We start from the raw sequence: 22637 nt of genomic DNA, 5'->3' as shown, positions 1-22637 counted from the left end.
CCTCTTCTGCCCTCTGAGATCGAACACTTCCTTTCACATGGACATCCCTGCCAAAGAACGAGTTGAAATGCAAGTGTTCAACAATCCAGCCAGACCCACCTTCTCTTACCTCCGGAAACGGACGGCCGCCACCCTAACAGTGGCCCTGTCCGTCATCAACATCACTGGGTCTGTATGCCTCGAAGGCCTGGGGGCACAGCTGGTGGGCCACAGCTCCTGCCTCATCACCCGAACATTGGACTCAGTTGACCCACCCTCCTTTGTTGCCTCCCCGAATATGTACTTCGTCTGTGGTACTAAGGCCTACACCTGGCTTCCGAAAGGTTGGGGAGGCACCTGCTACATCGCCTTTGTCCTTCCTCCGACGTATGTGGCTCCAGCAAACCATCACCGACAGAAACGGGCCAAAGACATTGTGCAGGCCGACTCCACCGGAGCACAGTTCATGGACGCAGTCAAAGGCCTTGTTCCACTCTGGGGTCCGATGGCAAACAGCCGTGCCATCCGCCACTTAACCCAGGCAGTCGAAACGGCAATGAACATTACAGCTGGCGCCCTCGCCAACAACACCGCTGAGCTTCAGGCCGTCCGCCTGGTGGCTCTCCAGAACCGCCTTGTTCTAGACGTGGTTCTGGCAGATCGTGGAGGAGCATGCCGCATCATTGGGTCCAGCTGTTGTACCTACGTACCGGATAACTCACCCTCAGTCTACAAAGCAATAGAACATCTCCACAGACTGTCCGCAGAGGTTCATCAAGAACAAGAAGAATGGTCACTGGGGAGTTGGTTTTGGGACACTATTAAAGGTTGGGGATGGAGACTGTTTTCATTTATCCTGATACCGATTGTGTTACTATGTGGATGTTGCTTGGGGATTCAGTGTCTGCCACCTTTATGTTCGCTTTTTATGAACTGCATCTGCCCTAAGACTTTGGACTTTGAAACTGAGCGGATGAAAGCTCTGAACGAGGTGGAGGTACGGGGTATTATGGGGATAGATCCAAACTAGGCAAGCTGGCGAGACATGTTAAAAGGGAGGACTGTGGAAATTTAGCGTGCAAACTGAACATTATCTGCGCCATCTTGCCTCTCCCCAGCGCCACGCACAACGAATGCACGGCCGCCATTTTAGGCACCCCGCTCTCTCCCCGCTCACTCTCGACCGCCAGCGTTTTCCCTTGGCGCTGCAAGCATCCCCCGCGCGCCGGCCACCCCCGCTCTCTCATACAGGCCATAAACCCTCACCTTCTGCGCGACCCTGCTACGGAACCACTTCCAACCGACAACCCATACATGGTCATGCCTCTCCTTTGATAACCCCCTTCCTCTGCGCCCCATTGTCTGAACTGGTCCCAGGCCATCACCTAGCCCTGCGGATGCAGTTTACTGCCCCTACTGTAAGGGAAACACCCCACATCAAAGGGATTACAGTAGATCAAAGCCCCTACCCCCTGAGACCCGGCCAGTTGCACACACCCCCGGGAATTAGCGGAATTCCCTACTGCGCGATAGCCATCTCCCACTGCGGGTAGGGTGGGAACTTCTACTGTATCTATGTGTGGGATCGGATCTGAGCCGGGGCTTCAGGGGATGTTCTTTCAGGCATCAAGGGAATCTCAAGAATGTACTATGTGTAATAAAGCAATAAACCAGTGTATAAGAGACCAGGTCTCAGAGATGCAGTTAGAGCACCTCGTGACGATACCTTGCTGTCTGATCTGATGTGTTCTGCTCCGACGGAATAAAACTTTGTTTCCTGCCTTCCAGTCTCCGGCGCCTGCCTCTTTTATTGGTAAATTATCGAGTGGTATGAGAGGCGATTACCGCCGGGCAAATACTTGAAAGATTATCAACTGAAACTGCCGCTACCATTTAACATCTTTCCATTATACAGGGTGTCATTCTCCTGGCTGCACATGCCGCCCTGTGTATGCTCTTGCTGAGGACCTCGTCCATGAAAGGGGGGCTGCCAGTCCATTCCCTTTGTTACTGTAGACTGCCCCTGCTGAAGTCAAACTATGCCTTTCCTCTTTCCCATCTTCATACATTGCTGTCGGTCAGCTAGTCTGGCTCTGGAGAAGAGACAAAGACCAAAAAACAATATCAGGCGGGTTATTGACTCCTCTGCACCATCGTGTGCTGGGTGCTTTATCCACAAACTATTCTGTCCCTTGTTCTGTACAGTCCAAGTGGGGCCAAGAGGACTTGCACCTTCACACCCTTATCAGAGCGTATTTCTCTAATCAGTGGCAGTCAAACTGGTACTTGAATCAATTGAATTATCTTTCTTGACCTTATGGTTAAGGAGATACAGCCCTATTTTCGGGATCTATGCTCTTACCCTACATTTCAATTCTAGATCACAACTTGCCAAGCATTGGTATTCAGTGGGTACCCTAGGAGCTGTGGGTACTTCAACACCCTCCGTTCACATGAGGCATGCCCCAAAACGTGACCACAGCATGGGAGTGCGCTGTGGTTGCTGGCCTAGGACATTACCACCTGCAAGATCTCCTAAACGTTTAAAAACTGACTGACTTTGAGGATCCAATTAGGATCTCCTACTGGACAATGAACTGTGAAAGACTATGCCACGTCCTGTACAGATTGACATAACCAGTGAACAATTAACTGGACTGCTTTGACTGGTCTAAGTGGCAACCAGCACCCTCTGATGCCAGAACTCTTGACAGCAACGTGTTCCAGTTTTTGGTGGTGGGTTACATTGGGCTGAACACTTTTAGGAACCGTTTTAAATCTTTAAGTTAGCTCCCACATCTAAATCTCTTGAAAGGGTCTGTTGTGCAGAAACTGAACTGCTTTCAAGGACATGGTCAGAGTCACTGTATCTTTTATCTCTAGCAAAAGAAAAGTGTATTCTCTGCAAAAAAAGCTCTGCCCATAAATAACACAGCAAGTCACGAAGAGCCCTGAATCTACTCTAGAACAGTAGAACAGTACATAGCATAGCATTTGCCCTAACAACCCATGTCCTAGAAACTCTAATGCCACACTCTAAGGAGCTACAAAATGGGGTCTATTTCAGCCCAAGAATGTGCTATTACCTTCTTGCTTACTCTATTGCATTTTCAGGACTGGCTTGGCAGCGCCACTGTCTGATAGACCACTTATTACCAATACTTTAAAATAAACACAGAGGCTGCTTTGGTGCCACTCAGATGAGTATTACCCTCTCACATGATGCTATTGGCTGTTTAGTGCACCATTCCACCTCATATGGAGTGCTTGCAGTGAAATGTATAAGGGCCTATTTTATATTTCAAAAATACACGCCACATTGGATGCATTATCTCATAGATGAATTATATACAGAAAGTAATACATTTTAGGTCGAAGCCTACCAGACACCACAGCTGGCTGGTGGCAAAGAGATTGTGGGGACATGCTCAAAGCTTGCCTAGGAATGTATTCCACCCAGTGCTTACCATTGGGTTTGTGTTTTGTCTCTCACATTAGCTCGCTTTCTACTCACTGACTTTGTTTTAGCCCGTCCATTTTGTCTTTGTCCTTCCTCTACAGCTTAGCTTGTTTACCACCTCTTTGAGTGGCTTCTCCTATTGTCACACGTCTTTTCCAGCTACCTTCATAGTGTGCTTCTCTGCCCACTGCCAGCGCTTCACGTTTTCTCTCTCATGTACTGCACCACTGACCTTTACTTCTCACCCTCTGTGCCTGTTGCAACCCTGCAACCCACTCCCTGCTCCTGTTTCTCTCTTGCATGTGTCCTTCTCCCCCAGACTTCCCTCTCTGTGTTGCTTTGACCCATGCCCGCTTCCCCCCTCAACCCCACTCCCTCGTTTTGTTTAAAGCACTTTAGTGCAAAATAAAAAAAAAAAACACTTTTGATATTACTTTTTATTTACCAATCCATCTCACAATGGTAAATAAAAATAAAAAAGGCTTAATTCATTTTGCACACAAGTGCATACCCCTTTTTAGGTCTCGCCTGACCCAGCGCATGCGCTGGTCTGGCGAGACTTTTTGAGAGGGCTCCAAAAAGTGCTACCAGGCCAGCCTAGAGCTACAGTACATGTGTGCGGGCACGCGCGCCGCGCTTGACCGCGATTACTTTCACTTTCGCGGCCGCACGGCCGCTTTGATGTTTGATCGCGATCACTTGGTATAGCCAATAGGTCTCGCTTTTGGGACCTTATAAGTATTTAGTTATGCAACTGTTGCATGGCTAAACACTTATAAGGTCCCAAAGGCGAGACCTATTGGCTATGCCAATGCTTGTTTATCTTCTGGTCTTTTTTAATCTAGCCTTCCTCCCTTTGCAACTCCTTCCCTCTTTTGTCATACAACCCAAGCAAAAGGCACTAGCGAGGCTTCTTGTCTCTTCCTGGACTAATAGATCTTCCTTCAAATTACTTAACAAACAACTCCTCCCCTTATCCTGAAGCTACCAGTCAAACTTCTCTGGAACTGCCCAATCACCAAAACCCACTGGCACAGATCTCCCAGGAAACATTCTAGGCCCCTGGTACTCACAGACATTTTCCTAGGGGCCAAAATGTTCATCTGTGCTGTGCCTGAGGGCAGCATTGATGCAAGCATAGTGGCAGTCGGGGAGTGGGAGGTGTAAAGTGGGAATAGGGGAAGCAAAGCATGTACATCTAGTGGTTTATTTGCATGTTGGATCAATCCCAGCTTCCACACTTGACCAAACTGTGTGATCCTAGGCATTTGTTTGATTTCACTTTGCCTATTGGCATTGTTGTCAGGGTGGGGCTGGAGAGATGTGTGTATCTAAATTCATGCTTGAAAACTGCCACTGTAAAAAAATGCAATACACTTTTAGAATTTGATGTACTACGGTGAAACGCTTCTGCAGGTTAGTGAAATATGCTTTTTGGAATTTTTAAAGGGACTTATCATATTTTTACACGTTTGTTTCAAGATGTTTTTACAAATTAAAGTGTTCTTAAAGTTAAGTGGTGCAGAACAGCTTCTGCACTTTTTTTTTTACTTCAGTTCAACTGTAAATAAATATTTGACATTTATTTAATATCTTTATGAGTGTTAGCGCTTTGTAAAGTAAACAGCAGCATAGTGCCGCTGTTCAAACAGGGGCCGCATCTTAAGGTCAGGAGGGCCTCAGGCGGCCCCGGGCTGTACTTTGAGTCACACTGTTCTAGGCCAATAGTGGTCATGCAATGAAGGCCCTAAAACCAGAAACGGCTACGTTTAGAACGCATTCCATGCTCGGTCTCACGACTGAGAACCTCCTTTCAAACGCGCCCTCCAGGCTTTCACTGTTAAGAAGGATGCCCTGGTGACTGGCATTCTGCCCTGCACTTTGAATTGTCTAAGATTACATCTTTGTGTAAAATGGTGTAACTTACAATCTACAGAATTATAGATGGGTAACTGTAAATAACGGGATGTTTTTCATTGAAGGGTTCTGAGTGACATCAAATAGGGAACGAGTGCGAAGAACTCAACACTCCAATGTGAAAAACCTTCTCTTTATCCACAATTACCTATGCCCATACAACGGAAATACAGTGGTACAATAGATGCAAACAGACAATGGCCGTCGTTAAAGTCACAGCAGTGAAAATCAAGTTTTGGTTTCCACTGCTGTTACATAATTTCAGTGAATAACAGCCTTTAGAACAGTCTGCTGAGGATAGCGGCTCCACATGGGACCCATCTGTAACAAAACTGTAGTTTGCAATGACCTCTGTCTGTTAGTTCCCTTGTTTGTGAAGCTGCATGTATTGGGTGTTTAGTACTGTACATTTCTAATTTATTATGTCATTTTCTCACTCCAAGATTAAAGGCATAACTGAGGTAGCGACGCAAAAAATTGTGTATACTGTTGAAGCCCTAGTACCCTCTTGAAATAATTGCTGCTTTAAGAACACATTTTTGTCATGCGATTGCAAATTTGGTATAAAAAGCGAAATAAACATTTTTAACGACAAAGAAGGAGCCAATCTTCCCACCATGTTTAAATTGCATTAAAGTTTTTCAAATGCGGAAGCTAATTAACATCACCCTGACAAAATAGGTACCAGTTGTAACAGCGGAGAGGTGACTGGTTAGCAATTTCAAAGTGTCTGGTACTTCACTGCAATTGCAATACCCTCCTTGGCAACTAGCCGTGTGTGGAAGGGTGAAAATAGAGAGATCATCGAAATCGTGGTTTATGTCACACTGAAATTGAAACTTCTGAGCACGAAATGTGTTTGTTCCTGAACGTGACACTTTGCAAGTAACGAGAATAGTTCCACTATTATGTCATTTAAAAGCTGAATCTACGGGTTACTACTCTTTGAATCGGAGAGAATCTAATTGTACACTTGTGTCGTTTTTCACCAAATATTTCAATGAGTTAAAATCAAGATAACAAAGTTAAAAGTATTATACTTTGTATTCGTTCATCTTTGTTTTACATAATGATTCAGGGTATAACAATTAAATACAAATAATGATAAAAATGATTTTTGAACCATGTGAGCTACAAACAATTTTTGGGTTAAAATGCATTAATTGTACTAAAGATAGGGCATTATGTGGTGAGTGAGGCAAATGAATATTTATACGGAAAACACTGCAACAAAACAAGCACAATTATCCAGTGGCTCTGGGTATGGGACATGAGAGATCACAGCCTGCAAATGTATAGGCATGCTTAGACAAACTTGAAATACTCACAGTTCACTAAGATTAAGCCACACTCATGACACATACTGTGTTTTGCCACTTTCCACACAGAGCTACAAATACACACAATGTGCTCATATGAAGACACATTTTCCTTGTTTTTCACTTCTCGCACATTCATGATACATCTCCTTTTAATCACGCCAGCCTAACACCAGGCTTTCATTATGTCACTGTTCAAAAATACACACCGTGTGAACACCACAGTCACTATACACAACTTTATACAATGTTAAGCTCAATTACCACTAATTGTAAAGGGAATGCCTGCCATTGTAATGGGCTTTTTACTATGGATGTTGATTCATCCAGTTCCCAGACGGAAGGGGAGGTAACATCATGCACTCTTTGTCCACCTCAGTGGCTGTCACCTTGTCTCACCCTTCACACTCGACAGCATCCGGTTTGTTACTGAGACTGAGGACTCTTTGAGCTCTGTCTACTTTCTGCTCCAGGTGATGTCTTCATAACCTTGAGTCAAGGGGTAGCAAGGTAGTGCTAGGGACACCAACAATCAATCCAGTGTTAGCAGGTATTTGACGTACTTGTTGTTTCTGATTGTCATCTCCCAATATGGGCGCAGATGCACTAATATACTTATATCACTGACAGTGTCATAGCTGGCTGAGTGTGTGCTGCTGCACAGCTTTCGTTGGCTGATAAGCAAGCACCAATGGCGGTGACAACATTCAAGTTAGCACAAGTACACAAGTGAGCATGTAGGGTATGATATCACACATACTCATCCTTGTGGAGAAGTGTGGCTCAATGGTTAGAGTAGGCAGACCTGGAAGCAGAGGTCAGCCCGGGACCAGGGTTCAATTCCCGGCTTGGCTGGGTCTTGAGTCCATAAATTGTCCATGGACTCGATAATTCTCGCTCCAGTGCATACTCAATTCATGGGTTCACACTCTGCGACTCTGGGCAATAGCTTGCTTAATCTCCACAATGGCCCCTCGCGGCGGGATGCATGGCTTTCACCTTGTGGATGCCCTGCTGGGTTATCTCACAGGGGAATACCAGGACGGGTTCCCTAAGCAAGCGCTTAGAGACCGGTTGGTGATTTGCGCTATATAAATATCTGCACATTTACATTTATCACACATACTTCTTCAGGTCATGATGTGGGACATGTTGTCGCATGTGAGGTGGTGGGAAAAGGCCTAAGGAGGCGAGGTGTGTGAGTGTGATGTTGAAAGTTATACAACACCTGCTGGCTTGCCTTTGGCACTGTGGTGGTTGCATACCTACAGGAGAGTTTGTAAGTCTGGATTAGATCAGGGCATGTAACGTACAGGGTTAATGGAAGACAAGAGGTTAATATGAATGTTCTAATGAAAATGGCATATTGAAATTGAATGTGCAGTGGGGACTTTGTAGGCTAGAAGGCAAGAGGAAATGCTGGGATGTACACATGCGAGTAGATGCAGAAGCACTCCATGCAGTACACTGCCCATCCACACAGACATAACCGCTGCACATATTGACAAAGACAAATCACAGCCTTTAGTTGGCTATCAAATATAATAAACAACATCGCCACAGAAATACTGAGCTCTGCAAAAACATCAAAACAACCAGAAAGCATGCGTGGACAATCATACCCAGCAACAAAGCATGAACCACACACAACAGCATTACTACACCAACATCTAACACTAAACACACAGACACGTTAGTTACTAGTATATAGGTCTTTCCGCCAGACTCACTGATCTACTGTGTATACGAATAACCCGAAGTACACCGAAACTGTTTTTTCTAACAATACTACCCAAATTCAGTAACAGTGTTCTTTAACACCCTTTCCCTTCAATCACATACATAATTAGAAATACAAATCGAGTATATAATAGGAGTACCGCATCAATAACAACAATTAACAAATAACTTTCCTCTGGACTAGAAACTGCTTTCAACTGTTTGGTATATCAACTATAATACTGTTGCAAAATATACAGCTACTGCAACACTTACAACTAACACTACAAAGCAAGTCTGGGCTCCACAAAGTAGCATGGTACTCGCCTTTAAAGCGAGTGAACGCCTCGCTGAGGTATGTAAGCACAAAATAAACCTACAATACAATACAGTATACAGGCAAATAAACATCCACACACGTGGAAGAGTTTCCCACTCTTTATGTTGTAACCATGTGGCCCACACACTAAGCTCACGCTAACCTTCCTGATAGGCCCAAAACCTTCTCCCTAACCCCCTAATTGACCATCTGGCTTCTTGCCACTCACCCCTTGCTCATCCAACTTCAGTAGTGTGTCGGGCACTTTGGGTGAATTGGAGGCCAGGCGCAGGCAGTGCAGGTTAAGCTCGGGGATCACATACTCTAGAAGCTTTTTAGGGGGTAGCCCGCGTGGGCTGCTGTGACGGGCAGCAGCAGGCACAGCATCTTCCAGGATGGAGCCCCTCAAGGTCTTCAGCTGAAAATTTTAAATGTAAAAAAATTATTAGAGGAAAGCATGCAACACTCTCAGGAAGCAACAGATACAAGCCTAACTAATGAACTCGGCACAAACAGAACTTTGAGGGCACAATAACATAGGAAGTTTCCTTTTACTCTTGTTAAATAAATATCCACCCCTAAAGAGCATTCAACATTTCATCCATGTTCAGAAGTTGCACGCCAAGCAGACTCTAACCACAACTGTCAAGCACTTGGCGACCTACGTACACATTGTTGCATCTGCTATGTCACAGCTTGCTAACCATACTCCAAGAGCTTTGATACGTTGCGCTGTGTAAACACAAAAATACAATTTTAAAGGGTAACATCAATCAGACAAGGATTTATCTGGAAGCCAGAGAGAGGGTAAGAGGAGAGATAAGTTGTACACCCACATCAAATTGGTCTGAGAAGGCCTACATCCGCATCAGTTTCCAGGAATATCAACTCCTTCCTTGACAGACTTGGGGAACTGATCCATAATTAGATGTCCCCTTGAACGTGCTTCTGTTAAGACCCAGGCCTGGTCTTCAGCTAGCTGTCTCAACACGAGTATCGTAGTCTCCTATCAGGGCAATGTAAGTGCCCTTCAAGAAAGAGAGGTCAGGCATATCTTCAAGGTTGGCATATTAATAAGTGCACTGTAGTCACTCCATCAACCTAGGAGACTGTTCATAGTTGACAGTTTCCAGAGGGCTATGATAGAGGCCATTTTGTATCTTCCAGGTCCTTTCCCAGAGGGATGGCTAAAAGGAACATCAGTACGAGTCATGAAGGTCGGTGTTCCTAAGCAGAGCTTCAACTGTTTTTGTCCTGATTAGGCTCTGCACTGGCTTTCTGTGGCGGTGGTTGACTTTTCTTGGTGTCAAATTGTTTTCCATTTAATTCTAAACAAAATAATTCAACACCCTTAATGAGACGTGTCTTGCCATCATTTTAGGTTGACATCTGCCCAAGCATAACTGAACTGCAACCAGCAGCATATTCCAAGCAAACTTTGATATGCCAATGAAATTCTACACATTGCTTAACTGACGGCCTGAGATGAAAGGTCAGTTATGCTGTGTCTATCTGTTTCACCCTGTTCAGACTGGATTCTCTCTTTCATCTTGTGATAAAAAACAGGACATACCTCAGTAGTTCGGAAAATTATGCGGTAGGTGAACTGTGGGCTACAGGCCCCTTCCTTCTCTTCCCGGCGCAGACTGATGGCAACTGGGCCCAACCGTTCGTCTATGCCAAAGAAGTTCTGGTGCTCTAAGAAAGCAAAACATGCTGTGTTAAATGCAATAAAAGGATAAGAAAATATTGATACACACCAACCCCACTAGCCAGAAAGATTGGAGCAACAGTGGTAAGAGTCCTTTATTGCTTAAGCACTGGGGTTGATACTAAGAGTTTTGCATGGGGTAATGCTGACGAGAGAGCTCAGCTTGGTGGCAAACCTGAGAAATGAATAGGTGTGCATGTGTGTGCGTGTTTGTGTGTCAACCATGTCCATAGGGGCACACTGGTTTGATGGAGTGCTAGGAACCAACAACATTCATGTACCATTACATATACGGGACTACATCAAAACTACCACTCCTGAGAGTAGCACTGTTATAAAATCGCTACTTAAAACACAGCTACATTGAACACGATAGATACATGGGTAATGTCGATTCTTATAGGTTTACTGCATAAAGAATGGCGATTTCATTAAAGACAAGGAGGCTAACATTATGCATTAACCTGCATTCACTCCTTCTGAGCAGCAAATACTTTAAAGTTCCAAGAAATCCGAACACTGAACTACCACTCAAAATAGTAGAATCCTCCAGTCCTACATAATCGTTTTGTCCACCATTTAAAAAAAATCTTTTTATTTAGAGCAAGAAAAAACATATGCTCACGGTACAATAGATGCAGCAATGAAGACATGGGAAGAATACAGACAATAATGGTGCGGGAAACATACTCAATCAAGCTCAACCACAATACATCAGACAGTCACAGAGTATGAATATAAACCTGGACAAAATCCATAATTCATCCTAACCCCCCCCTCCCATCTTGATCATTCGCCACAGTAGGCGTACCAGCTGCCCCACACCTTGTCCCATTTTTTTAGGTTAGCCTCTGCTTTGATAGACCGCTCGTTCAGCTTTCTGACACCAGTACAGATGGGACTTCCAATCCTCCAATCGAGGAGGGGGTGCCCCCCACCCCAGGCACATACTATATTGTTCTTGGCCACAAATGCTCCAGTTGTCAGCACATTTTCTTCCACTTTTTCTGCTTCTTCCTAAATCGTTCTTCCTTATCCTCTTGAACTTTCCTCACTTCTATTTATTTTCTGAAAACAAAATTATCTATGTCCAAAAATATTCTTAGTTTTATTTTTATTTTTTATGATCAAATGTTGGGTGAAAATAGAACCAGACATAGTCTTAGTCCTCCTCCAAATCTCAAAAAGAACCACATTTGGTTGATAACATCTATTACTTACTTCCAGTGTCTTAACATCTGACACCCTTCTGCAAGAAATCAAACACAACAAAGTAGCTAATTTCCATGTTAACTCTCTTCCACTCAAAAATGTATCACTTGGCCATCTTTCAATCAACTTTAAAATCAAATCCACATCCCAAAGTGACTCATATCTAGGCCTTGGTGGTCTCTTTAAACAAATTCCCTTGATTACTCTACAACTCAATGGACTCCTACCAATCAACATCCCCTGAATCAAAGAATGTTCAGTTGCAATGGCTGACCATAACAATTTACTGTTCTGTATGGCAAACCTTTCATAAATAAATCTGCCCTAAAATTTGCCACCTCTACCTTAGCCTCCGCAGGATTCAAGTCTTTTGCCATGCGCCAATGTAGCCACACTCCCCATGCATTCTATATCTCTTTCTAGTAGCTGGAGCCCATGATTAATTGAGCGACCCTAAAGCTGTTCCTTGTAGATTTGGAATCTTCTTGATATCCTCTAATCTTCCAAACTAGAAGGTTGAGCAAACCAGATTCTACTAAAGGATGTTCTACCACCTATACTCTTCCTAACTGACCCTTGCATGACCTGATCAGATAAGGAATGTTCATCACCATCTGAATAACCTTTGGAAACCAAGCTTGGTTTCTACAAAACAGAGTAACCAATACTATTAGACACTTCTGTCTCCTTTGCTGAATTAACACCCTCTGAATCATTGAAAAAGGTGGAAACATATACACTTTCATCTCTCTCCAATCCCATACGAAAACATCTACTGCTAAGGGACCCTGGATCTGGTCTCCAACTGATGTAATGTTTCAACTGGAAACTCAACAGGGATGCAAAAGATCCACCCCAAATGGTCCCATACATTCCTGCATCTTCTGGAAATACTCCTCCTTCAATTTCCAATAGCTGAAATCCGTCAAATGTATTAAATTTGAATAAGCCCCTACCTACATTGTCTACCCCAGGTAAATTCTCAGCCTTCAAACCAATCTTGTGTTCCAAGCAAAACTCCCACATTTCCTAAGCTAACTTTTACAATTTCCTTCATCTATTTCCTCTCAATTTGTTTATATATGTCACTGCTGCTACATTGTCCATTTTCAACAAAACCGAACTTCCTTGAAGCTGAATTTAGAAACTGCATAGGGCATACATCCCTGCTCTCCTCTCCAGGCAATTTATATGCTCTTTCTTCTTCAACCCATGCGAAACTCCTCCTGTCTCCTGTCCTGAACACATTGCACCCCCATTCTGTTTGGCTTGCATCTGTTTCCAGAACATAATCTGGTTTTAATCCAAATATTGCCTGACCGTTCCAGGCATCCGAATTTTCCATCTGCCATTTTAACTCCTCCCTCGTTTCTAGAGCCATAGCTACTTTGTGTTCGTACCACAGGCCTTTCAAAAGACCTTATGTCTTCAGACGTTGTAAGACCCTGTATCGTAAAAGACCTGGAAACACAGCCTGTATTGAAGAGGATAATAGACTGATCACACCGCTCAATTTCACCTCTTCTTTTTTAACACATTACTCACTTCTTGTCTAATCTTCCTGACCTTTTTTTTGGCAACAACAACTGAGCCCTTACGGTGTCTACTACACAACCCAGAAACTTCATGTTCGGAGATGGCACTAGGACCAACTATTCCAAATTGACCATGAAACGTAGTAATTCCAACAAATCCTTCAAAATTAATCGACTCTTCAACTCTTCCAAACTCTGATTCATTATCAGTATACTGTCCAGATAAACAATCAATCTTATACCCCTTTTTTAAAACAAATCTCACTATTGGTCTTAAAACCTTCATTAAACACCAAGGAGATGCAGACAAACCAAACGGAGGGCATCGAAACTGGTACAATTGACCATTCCATCTGAATTGCAAATAGCATTGACTCTCTAAGGCTAATGGAATCGTGAAATAAACGTCTTTGAGATTAATTTTCATCATCCAATCCAATTACTGTAACATGTAGCTCAAAATGTGAAAACCTTCCATTTTGAAATGTCTGTAGGTCACAAAATAATTTATGTTTCTCAAATGTATTACTGGTCTCCAACACGTGTCCTTCCTTTCCACAGGAAACAGAGTAAATACATAACTGACCTGGCCTTCCTCCACCTTAACTATTGCATTTTTTGCTAACATACGTGCCACCTCCTAATAGTATTCAAACCCTTTTGAAAACATAACTCCTTTGGTCCCTTTGTGTGGAGAGGCTATGAATTGAATTTTGTTTGATAATCCTCTACTGTTGATAACTCCCAGGGATAGTTTGTAATTTTCCTCCATTGCTCCAGATAAAATCTCAATCTTTCTTCCAATTTTCCTTGGATAGTACTGGAAACGGCCTTCACTCTCACCTTGCCCTGGATTGGCACTTTGTTCCCGACCCCTAGATAGTCTAACTCTGCTTCCTCTCCCTCACTGGGGAAAGAAACTGGACACGCCCTGGTTTCCTCTAAAAGTTCCAACATTTTAGTATCTTCTGTACAAGGACGTATAAGGTCCACAGCGGAGAGGTTGTCCTCTCCTCCCAGCTCTTCCATAAGAAGTATTCCCTGCTAACACTCGTCGCATTGAAAACCGGGCCTTGTCCAAGGCTGTAAACATCTGCACATATTTTACCATTGTCCCAACTATTCATTCACCAAACAGTAAACCTCTGACTTCCCCACTAGACTCCTTTTTTGCCAGATCTCCCAATTTAGGACTAATATGCAAAAGAACTGCTTTGCGTCTGTCTGCTTACATACCAGCATTTGCATTTCCTAATAAACAAATTGCACACTTACACCAACCTCTTAGTAGGCGAATGTCCAAATCAATCCCTTTCAAACAAGCCTCCTCAATTAAATCAAAAATTCTAGCTAAAGGCCCCAGCACACTATAAGCATATCTTGGCACTGTTTTAATGACCTTTCGAACCCTTCCCTAGGGTCTCTGCCCATTTTAAAAAGGTATGTTATTAATTCTGGATCAAAATTTGGCGTCATAGTCATCCTTTTATCTATTGCAGGGTGAGAGCATTCAACCTTCATAATGTTTCTTTCTTCTCTTTCCAGTGGCCTTCTTAACCAGTGTTTGATATAATCTGCTACAAGGTTTAATGGCCACCATTCCTTACCAATGGGTTTCTTATTTGCCTAGGATCAAACACTTTTTCACCTAATGGATCCATAATTGAACTTTTCTATTTACTCTTAAAGTTCACACCATCTCCAAAATCATCATCTAAGGAACCCTTATAATTCAGATCCAAAATATGTTCATTCAAATCTGTTACATCTTCCATCTGCTCCAAAACATTGAGATGATTCTACTAAGTTGCAGAGTTAAACTGCCCATTTTGTGTGCCGCCTTGGATACCTAATCTAGTTGAGCTGCTTTGGACTCCGTTCTTTTCTGTTGCATTATCCCAATCCATTCTCTTTTTGTTACACTCACTGTCTGGACCTCTCTATTTACTCAATCTTCCCCTTCAGAAATTGAAAAATACTCTTTCCCATCCATATTTACAAAATTTCTATATTTATGATCACTTTCCTAACTGTTTCTTGAACTGCCTCCTCCAATTACTGTGATAAAATTCTCCTTATGATATTTTCCTGGTTTGTTTCACCAGACGCGTTACAACAAACAAATGATGGACGGAATGCTGACAATGCAGACATTCTCCCCCAGTCAAGAGATCTGGGTTAAATCCATCGTTCTTTTGCCCACTACGCCACCCCAGTTCAGACATGGCCATATGCAAATCAGTCTTGACCCTGTGCCTCATGGGAACAGTCCAGCCCGAACTGCCAAGCCATGTCTTCCCTGGACCGGAATCAAGCATCCTAGGACCGGTTTCTGGCTATCAGCCGTCATCAGCCAGGATAGCTTGACTCCAGTGGCGTAGTGAGCACGGGTCCCACGTCTAGGAATACCCATCCCACTTAGGGCGAAAAGCGTTACAACAAACAAATGATGGACGGAATGCTGACAATGCAGACATTCTCCCCCAGTCAAGAGATCTGGGTTAAATCCATCGTTCTTTTGCCCACTACGCCACCCCAGTTCAGACATGGCCATATGCAAATCAGTCTTGACCCTGTGCCTCATGGGAACAGTCCAGCCCGAACTGCCAAGCCATGTCTTCCCTGGACCGGAATCAAGCATCCTAGGACCGGTTTCTGGCTATCAGCCGTCATCAGCCAGGATAGCTTGACTCCAGTGGCGTAGTGAGCACGGGTCCCACGTCTAGGAATACCCATCCCACTTAGGGCGAAAAGCGTTACAACAAACAAATGATGGACGGAATGCTGACAATGCAGACATTCTCCCCCAGTCAAGAGATCTGGGTTAAATCCATCGTTCTTTTGCCCACTACGCCACCCCAGTTCAGACATGGCCATATGCAAATCAGTCTTGACCCTGTGCCTCATGGGAACAGTCCAGCCCGAACTGCCAAGCCATGTCTTCCCTGGACCGGAATCAAGCATCCTAGGACCGGTTTCTGGCTATCAGCCGTCATCAGCCAGGATAGCTTGACTCCAGTGGCGTAGTGAGCACGGGTCCCACGTCTAGGAATACCCATCCCACTTAGGGCGAAAAGCGTTACAACAAACAAATGATGGACGGAATGCTGACAATGCAGACATTCTCCCCCAGTCAAGAGATCTGGGTTAAATCCATCGTTCTTTTGCCCACTACGCCACCCCAGTTCAGACATGGCCATATGCAAATCAGTCTTGACCCTGTGCCTCATGGGAACAGTCCAGCCCGAACTGCCAAGCCATGTCTTCCCTGGACCGGAATCAAGCATCCTAGGACCGGTTTCTGGCTATCAGCCGTCATCAGCCAGGATAGCTTGACTCCAGTGGCGTAGTGAGCACGGGTCCCACGTCTAGGAATACCCATCCCACTTAGGGCGAAAAGCGTTACAACAAACAAATGATGGACGGAATGCTGACAATGCAGACATTCTCCCCCAGTCAAGAGATCTGGGTTAAATCCATCGTTCTTTTGCCCACTACGCCACCCCAGTTCAGACATGGCCATATGCAAATCAGTCTTGACCCTGTGCCTCATGGGAACAGTCCAGCCCGAACTGCCAAGCCATGTCTTCCCTGGACCGGAATCAAGCATCCTAGGACCGGTTTCTGGCTATCAGCCGTCATCAGCCAGGATAGCTTGACTCCAGTGGCGTAGTGAGCACGGGTCCCACGTCTAGGAATACCCATCCCACTTAGGGCAAAAAGCGTTACAACAAACAAATGATGGACGGAATGCTGACAATGCAGACATTCTCCCCCAGTCAAGAGATCTGGGTTAAATCCATCGTTCTTTTGCCCACTACGCCACCCCAGTTCAGACATGGCCATATGCAAATCAGTCTTGACCCTGTGCCTCATGGGAACAGTCCAGCCCGAACTGCCAAGCCATGTCTTCCCTGGACCGGAATCAAGCATCCTAGGACCGGTTTCTGGCTATCAGCCGTCATCAGCCAGGATAGCTTGACTCCAGTGGCGTAGTGAGCACGGGTCCCACGTCTAGGAATACCCATCCCACTTAGGGCGAAAAGCGTTACAACAAACAAATGATGGACGGAATGCTGACAATGCAGACATTCTCCCCCAGTCAAGAGATCTGGGTTAAATCCATCGTTCTTTTGCCCACTACGCCACCCCAGTTCAGACATGGCCATATGCAAATCAGTCTTGACCCTGTGCCTCATGGGAACAGTCCAGCCCGAACTGCCAAGCCATGTCTTCCCTGGACCGGAATCAAGCATCCTAGGACCGGTTTCTGGCTATCAGCCGTCATCAGCCAGGATAGCTTGACTCCAGTGGCGTAGTGAGCACGGGTCCCACGTCTAGGAATACCCATCCCACTTAGGGCGAAAAGCGTTACAACAAACAAATGATGGACGGAATGCTGACAATGCAGACATTCTCCCCCAGTCAAGAGATCTGGGTTAAATCCATCGTTCTTTTGCCCACTACGCCACCCCAGTTCAGACATGGCCATATGCAAATCAGTCTTGACCCTGTGCCTCATGGGAACAGTCCAGCCCGAACTGCCAAGCCATGTCTTCCCTGGACCGGAATCAAGCATCCTAGGACCGGTTTCTGGCTATCAGCCGTCATCAGCCAGGATAGCTTGACTCCAGTGGCGTAGTGAGCACGGGTCCCACGTCTAGGAATACCCATCCCACTTAGGGCGAAAAGCGTTACAACAAACAAATGATGGACGGAATGCTGACAATGCAGACATTCTCCCCCAGTCAAGAGATCTGGGTTAAATCCATCGTTCTTTTGCCCACTACGCCACCCCAGTTCAGACATGGCCATATGCAAATCAGTCTTGACCCTGTGCCTCATGGGAACAGTCCAGCCCGAACTGCCAAGCCATGTCTTCCCTGGACCGGAATCAAGCATCCTAGGACCGGTTTCTGGCTATCAGCCGTCATCAGCCAGGATAGCTTGACTCCAGTGGCGTAGTGAGCACGGGTCCCACGTCTAGGAATACCCATCCCACTTAGGGCGAAAAGCGTTACAACAAACAAATGATGGACGGAATGCTGACAATGCAGACATTCTCCCCCAGTCAAGAGATCTGGGTTAAATCCATCGTTCTTTTGCCCACTACGCCACCCCAGTTCAGACATGGCCATATGCAAATCAGTCTTGACCCTGTGCCTCATGGGAACAGTCCAGCCCGGACTGCCAAGCCATGTCTTCCCTGGACCGGAATCAAGCATCCTAGGACCGGTTTCTGGCTATCAGCCGTCATCAGCCAGGATAGCTTGACTCCAGTGGCGTAGTGAGCACGGGTCCCACGTCTAGGAATACCCATCCCACTTAGGGCGAAAATCGTTACAACAAACAAATGATGGACGGAATGCTGACAATGCAGACATTCTCCCCCAGTCAAGAGATCTGGGTTAAATCCATCGTTCTTTTGCCCACTACGCCACCCCAGTTCAGACATGGCCATATGCAAATCAGTCTTGACCCTGTGCCTCATGGGAACAGTCCAGCCCGAACTGCCAAGCCATGTCTTCCCTGGACCGGAATCAAGCATCCTAGGACCGGTTTCTGGCTATCATCCGTCATCAGCCAGGATAGCTTGACTCCAGTGGCGTAGTGAGCACGGGTCCCACGTCTAGGAATACCCATCCCACTTAGGGCGAAAAGCGTTACAACAAACAAATGATGGACGGAATGCTGACAATGCAGACATTCTCCCCCAGTCAAGAGATCTGGGTTAAATCCATCGTTCTTTTGCCCACTACGCCACCCCAGTTCAGACATGGCCATATGCAAATCAGTCTTGACCCTGTGCCTCATGGGAACAGTCCAGCCCGAACTGCCAAGCCATGTCCCCGAGTGGGAAGGGTATGCTCAGACGTGAGTCCCTTGCTCTCCATGCCACTGGAATCAAGCTATCCTGGCTGACGAGGGCTGAAAGCCCGAAACCGGTCCTAGGATGCTTGTTTCCAGTCCAGGGAGGACCTGGCTTGGCAGTTCGGGCTGGACTGTTCCCATGGGGCACAGGGTCAAGACTGATTTGCATATGGCTGGGTTCAAACTGGAATGGCATGGTGAGCAAAAAAACGATGGATTTAGGCCCAGATCTTTGTACTGGGGTGAATGTATGACATTGTTCTGCATTCTGTCCATCATTTGTTGTTTTTGCATTTGTCACCCCGAGTGGGAAGGGTATGCTCAGACGTGAGTCCCTTGCTCTCCATGCCACTGGAATCAAGCTATCCTGGCTGACGAGGGCTGAAAGCCCGAAACCGGTCCTAGGATGCTTGTTTCCAGTCCAGGGAGGACCTGGCTTGGCAGTTCGGGCTGGACTGTTCCCATGGGGCACAGGGTCAAGACTGATTTGCATATGGCTGGGTTCAAACTGGAATGCCATGGTGAGCAAAAAAACGATGGATTTAGGCCCAGATCTCTGTACTGGGGTGAATGTATGACATTGTTCTGCATTCTGTCCATCATTTGTTGTTTTTGCATTTGTCACCCCGAGTGGGAAGGGTATGCTCAGACGGGAGTCCCTTGCTCTCCATGCCACTGGAATCAAGCTATCCTGGCTGACGAGGGCTGAAAGCCCGAAACCGGTCCTAGGATGCTTGTTTCCAGTCCAGGGAGGACCTGGCTTGGCAGTTCGGGCTGGACTGTTCCCATGGGGCACAGGGTCAAGACTGATTTGCATATGGCTGGGTTCAAACTGGAATGGCATGGTGAGCAAAAAAACGATGGATTTAGGCCCAGATCTCTGTACTGGGGTGAATGTATGACATTGTTCTGCATTCTGTCCATCATTTGTTGTTTTTGCATTTGTCACCCCGAGTGGGAAGGGTATGCTCAGACGTGAGTCCCTTGCTCTCCATGCCACTGGAATCAAGCTATCCTGGCTGACGAGGGCTGAAAGCCCGAAACCGGTCCTAGGATGCTTGTTTCCAGTCCAGGGAGGACCTGGCTTGGCAGTTCGGGCTGGACTGTTCCCATGGGGCACAGGGTCAAGACTGATTTGCATATGGCTGGGTTCAAACTGGAATGGCATGGTGAGCAAAAAAACGATGGATTTAGGCCCAGATCTCTTTACTGGGGTGAATGTATGACATTGTTCTGCATTCTGTCCATCATTTGTTGTTTTTGCATTTGTCACCCCGAGTGGGAAGGGTATGCTCAGACGTGAGTCCCTTGCTCTCCATGCCACTGGAATCAAGCTATCCTGGCTGACGAGGGCTGAAAGCCCGAAACCGGTCCTAGGATGCTTGTTTCCAGTCCAGGGAGGACCTGGCTTGGCAGTTCGGGCTGGACTGTTCCCATGGGGCACAGGGTCAAGACTGATTTGCATATGGCTGGGTTCAAACTGGAATGGCATGGTGAGCAAAAAAACGATGGATTTAGGCCCAGATCTCTGTACTGGGGTGAATGTATGACATTGTTCTGCATTCTGTCCATCATTTGTTGTTTTTGCATTTGTTTCACCAGACTCCTGCTCTGCCACTGTCATCAATCATTACCCCCAAACTTACTACTTTTGAAAATAATATTTCCTCAGTACTCCAATAAAATTAATTTATTTCCTGTCATATTCCTGACCCCTCCTTACTGTTTTCAACTGCCTAGACCCAGATTCCTGCAACGATTACAGTCAAAATGAGCGCTGCTAGGATGCCTGCCTTGTACGCCAAAAGCCCTTAAACACAAGCCTATTGTTTAAAAATCAAGATCTATTTCAAACAAAGACGTGTACTGATGAGAAATTATGACACGTAAGCGTGCCCTTTTCCAATATGGCAGCTAAGTGCTTCTTCTTCCCAACTGAAGCTAAACTGCCCTCTCCTCATTCGAAGGATGCACGGTTCCCCCGATGCAGATCACAGTAAACAAACTTACCGTCAGTTAAATATCAATTTGTCCTTACTTACCATAAATCACAACCAATACTCTTTTAAAGATTACTTAATAAATTGTGAAATATACCTGTGCATTCCAATGAAAACAAACTTTTTTTACTATAATGGAAATTAAGTGCAAATAAAACATTCTTTCCTATATATATTAATCATTTAGTCAAAAAGTCATTCTACCCCCCAAAAATTAGTATTTCACATACACCAATTCCTTTCAAGCATTCAATATATTTAAAAAACAAATATCTGTTCATTCATATCTATGATACTTATCTGCCCAGAAGCAGGAAACAGAAGAGGAAGAAAATGTTGGACAAAAGGATTATATAGGACTGGAGAGTTCTATTTCTTTGTGTGGTAGTTTAGTGTTCTGATTCTTGGAACTTTTAAGTGTTTGCTGCCCAGGAGTGAATACGAGTGAATGCATAATGCTAGCCTCCTTGCCATAAAATTGTAAGGCTAAGGATTAAAATAAGGGGTAAGGTTAAGGATTAGGAGTAGTGCTGACTTTAGGGTTTGGTTTAGGTGTGAGGTTAGAGGATAGGCTTAGCTTTAGGATTAAGTTAAGGGATTAGTGTTAGGGTTTGGGTTACGTCTGGGACGTTTAGGTTTAGCCTGAAGTTTAAATTTATTGTTGGGCTTAGAGTAAGAGTTAGTATTAGGTTCAGTGTTAGGGCTAGGACCAGGTAAAGTGAAAGCTTATTGTTAGGCTTAGGATTACTTTTGGTATTAGGGTAATTAAAGCTAACACATGTTTGGTGGTTGATCGCATACTGCTTCCTCTGAGTTTGTTACGATTTTAATATCTCTACAGATGTCAATGGTGAGCGATAACTCACTGAGACATCTAGCAAATAAATACTTGAAACACAAACAGATTTATTGTGCATTTTCTGTGCTGAAAGTGTTGCTCATGCCCTCACTCAAGTCTGTTTTTCTGGAGGAAATAGCACGGCCTCCAGTGACTTGCTTTAAAAAGTTAGATGTTTTTATCTAAAAATGGGCACATTCAATCTTGTCTAATAAAATCATAAACCATGTTGTATATCTTAAGGTTAAAAATTACAATGAAGATAGATGAAGCATATTTTAGGAATATTTTTATTATGAAGAGGAGATGTGGTCTAGGTTCAGAGCTTTACGTGGGCTGGGTCCCTCCGAACATCAAACCCATCAGTAATTAAAAACAGACATTGAGGGGGCGTGGCCAAGCCACGAAGCGCGATGGCTGCAGCTTAGCAGAGCTCCGCCAAACCCTCATATCCCCCGTCTGTCCGGCCCAAGTATCCGTACCTCGACCGCACGATTGCCTAAGGGAAAGGCGCCTGGCATAACATCGGACTCTCCGAGCTTCAAGCGGCAATCGGGGGCTGAGAGCGAGCCGGTGTTGAGGCGAGACCTGGTCGTGGCCTAGAAGCCGGGACCTCGAGTGTCGGCGGGACCTGCACGCAGACACCATCTCGGCGGACCTGTCGCCCGGATATCCGAACCGGAGTAGATCCTCAGAGTCCCCAGCAGCACATGTAGCACGACATCGGCCAGGGAACCCAGGAGCGCCCGGGAATCCC

At 45.3% G+C, this 22637-nt stretch overlaps 1 protein-coding gene across 2 annotated transcripts in view; it reads right to left on the bottom strand.

Moving 5' to 3' along the window:
* SIPA1 (signal-induced proliferation-associated 1) overlaps positions 1-22637 on the bottom strand; it is a 229611-nt gene that overhangs the window by 88216 nt on the left and 118758 nt on the right. For both annotated transcript variants that reach the window (XM_085625838.1, XM_085625839.1), the window contains exons 3-4: positions 10287-10411; positions 8943-9131 (exon numbers count right to left, since the gene is read on the bottom strand). In XM_085625838.1, coding sequence (XP_085481964.1) covers positions 8943-9131; positions 10287-10411 — 314 coding nt within the window. The remainder of the gene's footprint in view (positions 1-8942; positions 9132-10286; positions 10412-22637) is intronic.

This window comes from Triturus cristatus, chromosome 9 (genome assembly GCF_964204655.1).
Source record: "Triturus cristatus chromosome 9, aTriCri1.1, whole genome shotgun sequence".
NCBI lineage: Eukaryota > Metazoa > Chordata > Amphibia > Caudata > Salamandridae > Triturus > Triturus cristatus.
This window is presented reverse-complemented; position numbering and strand designations above follow the sequence as displayed.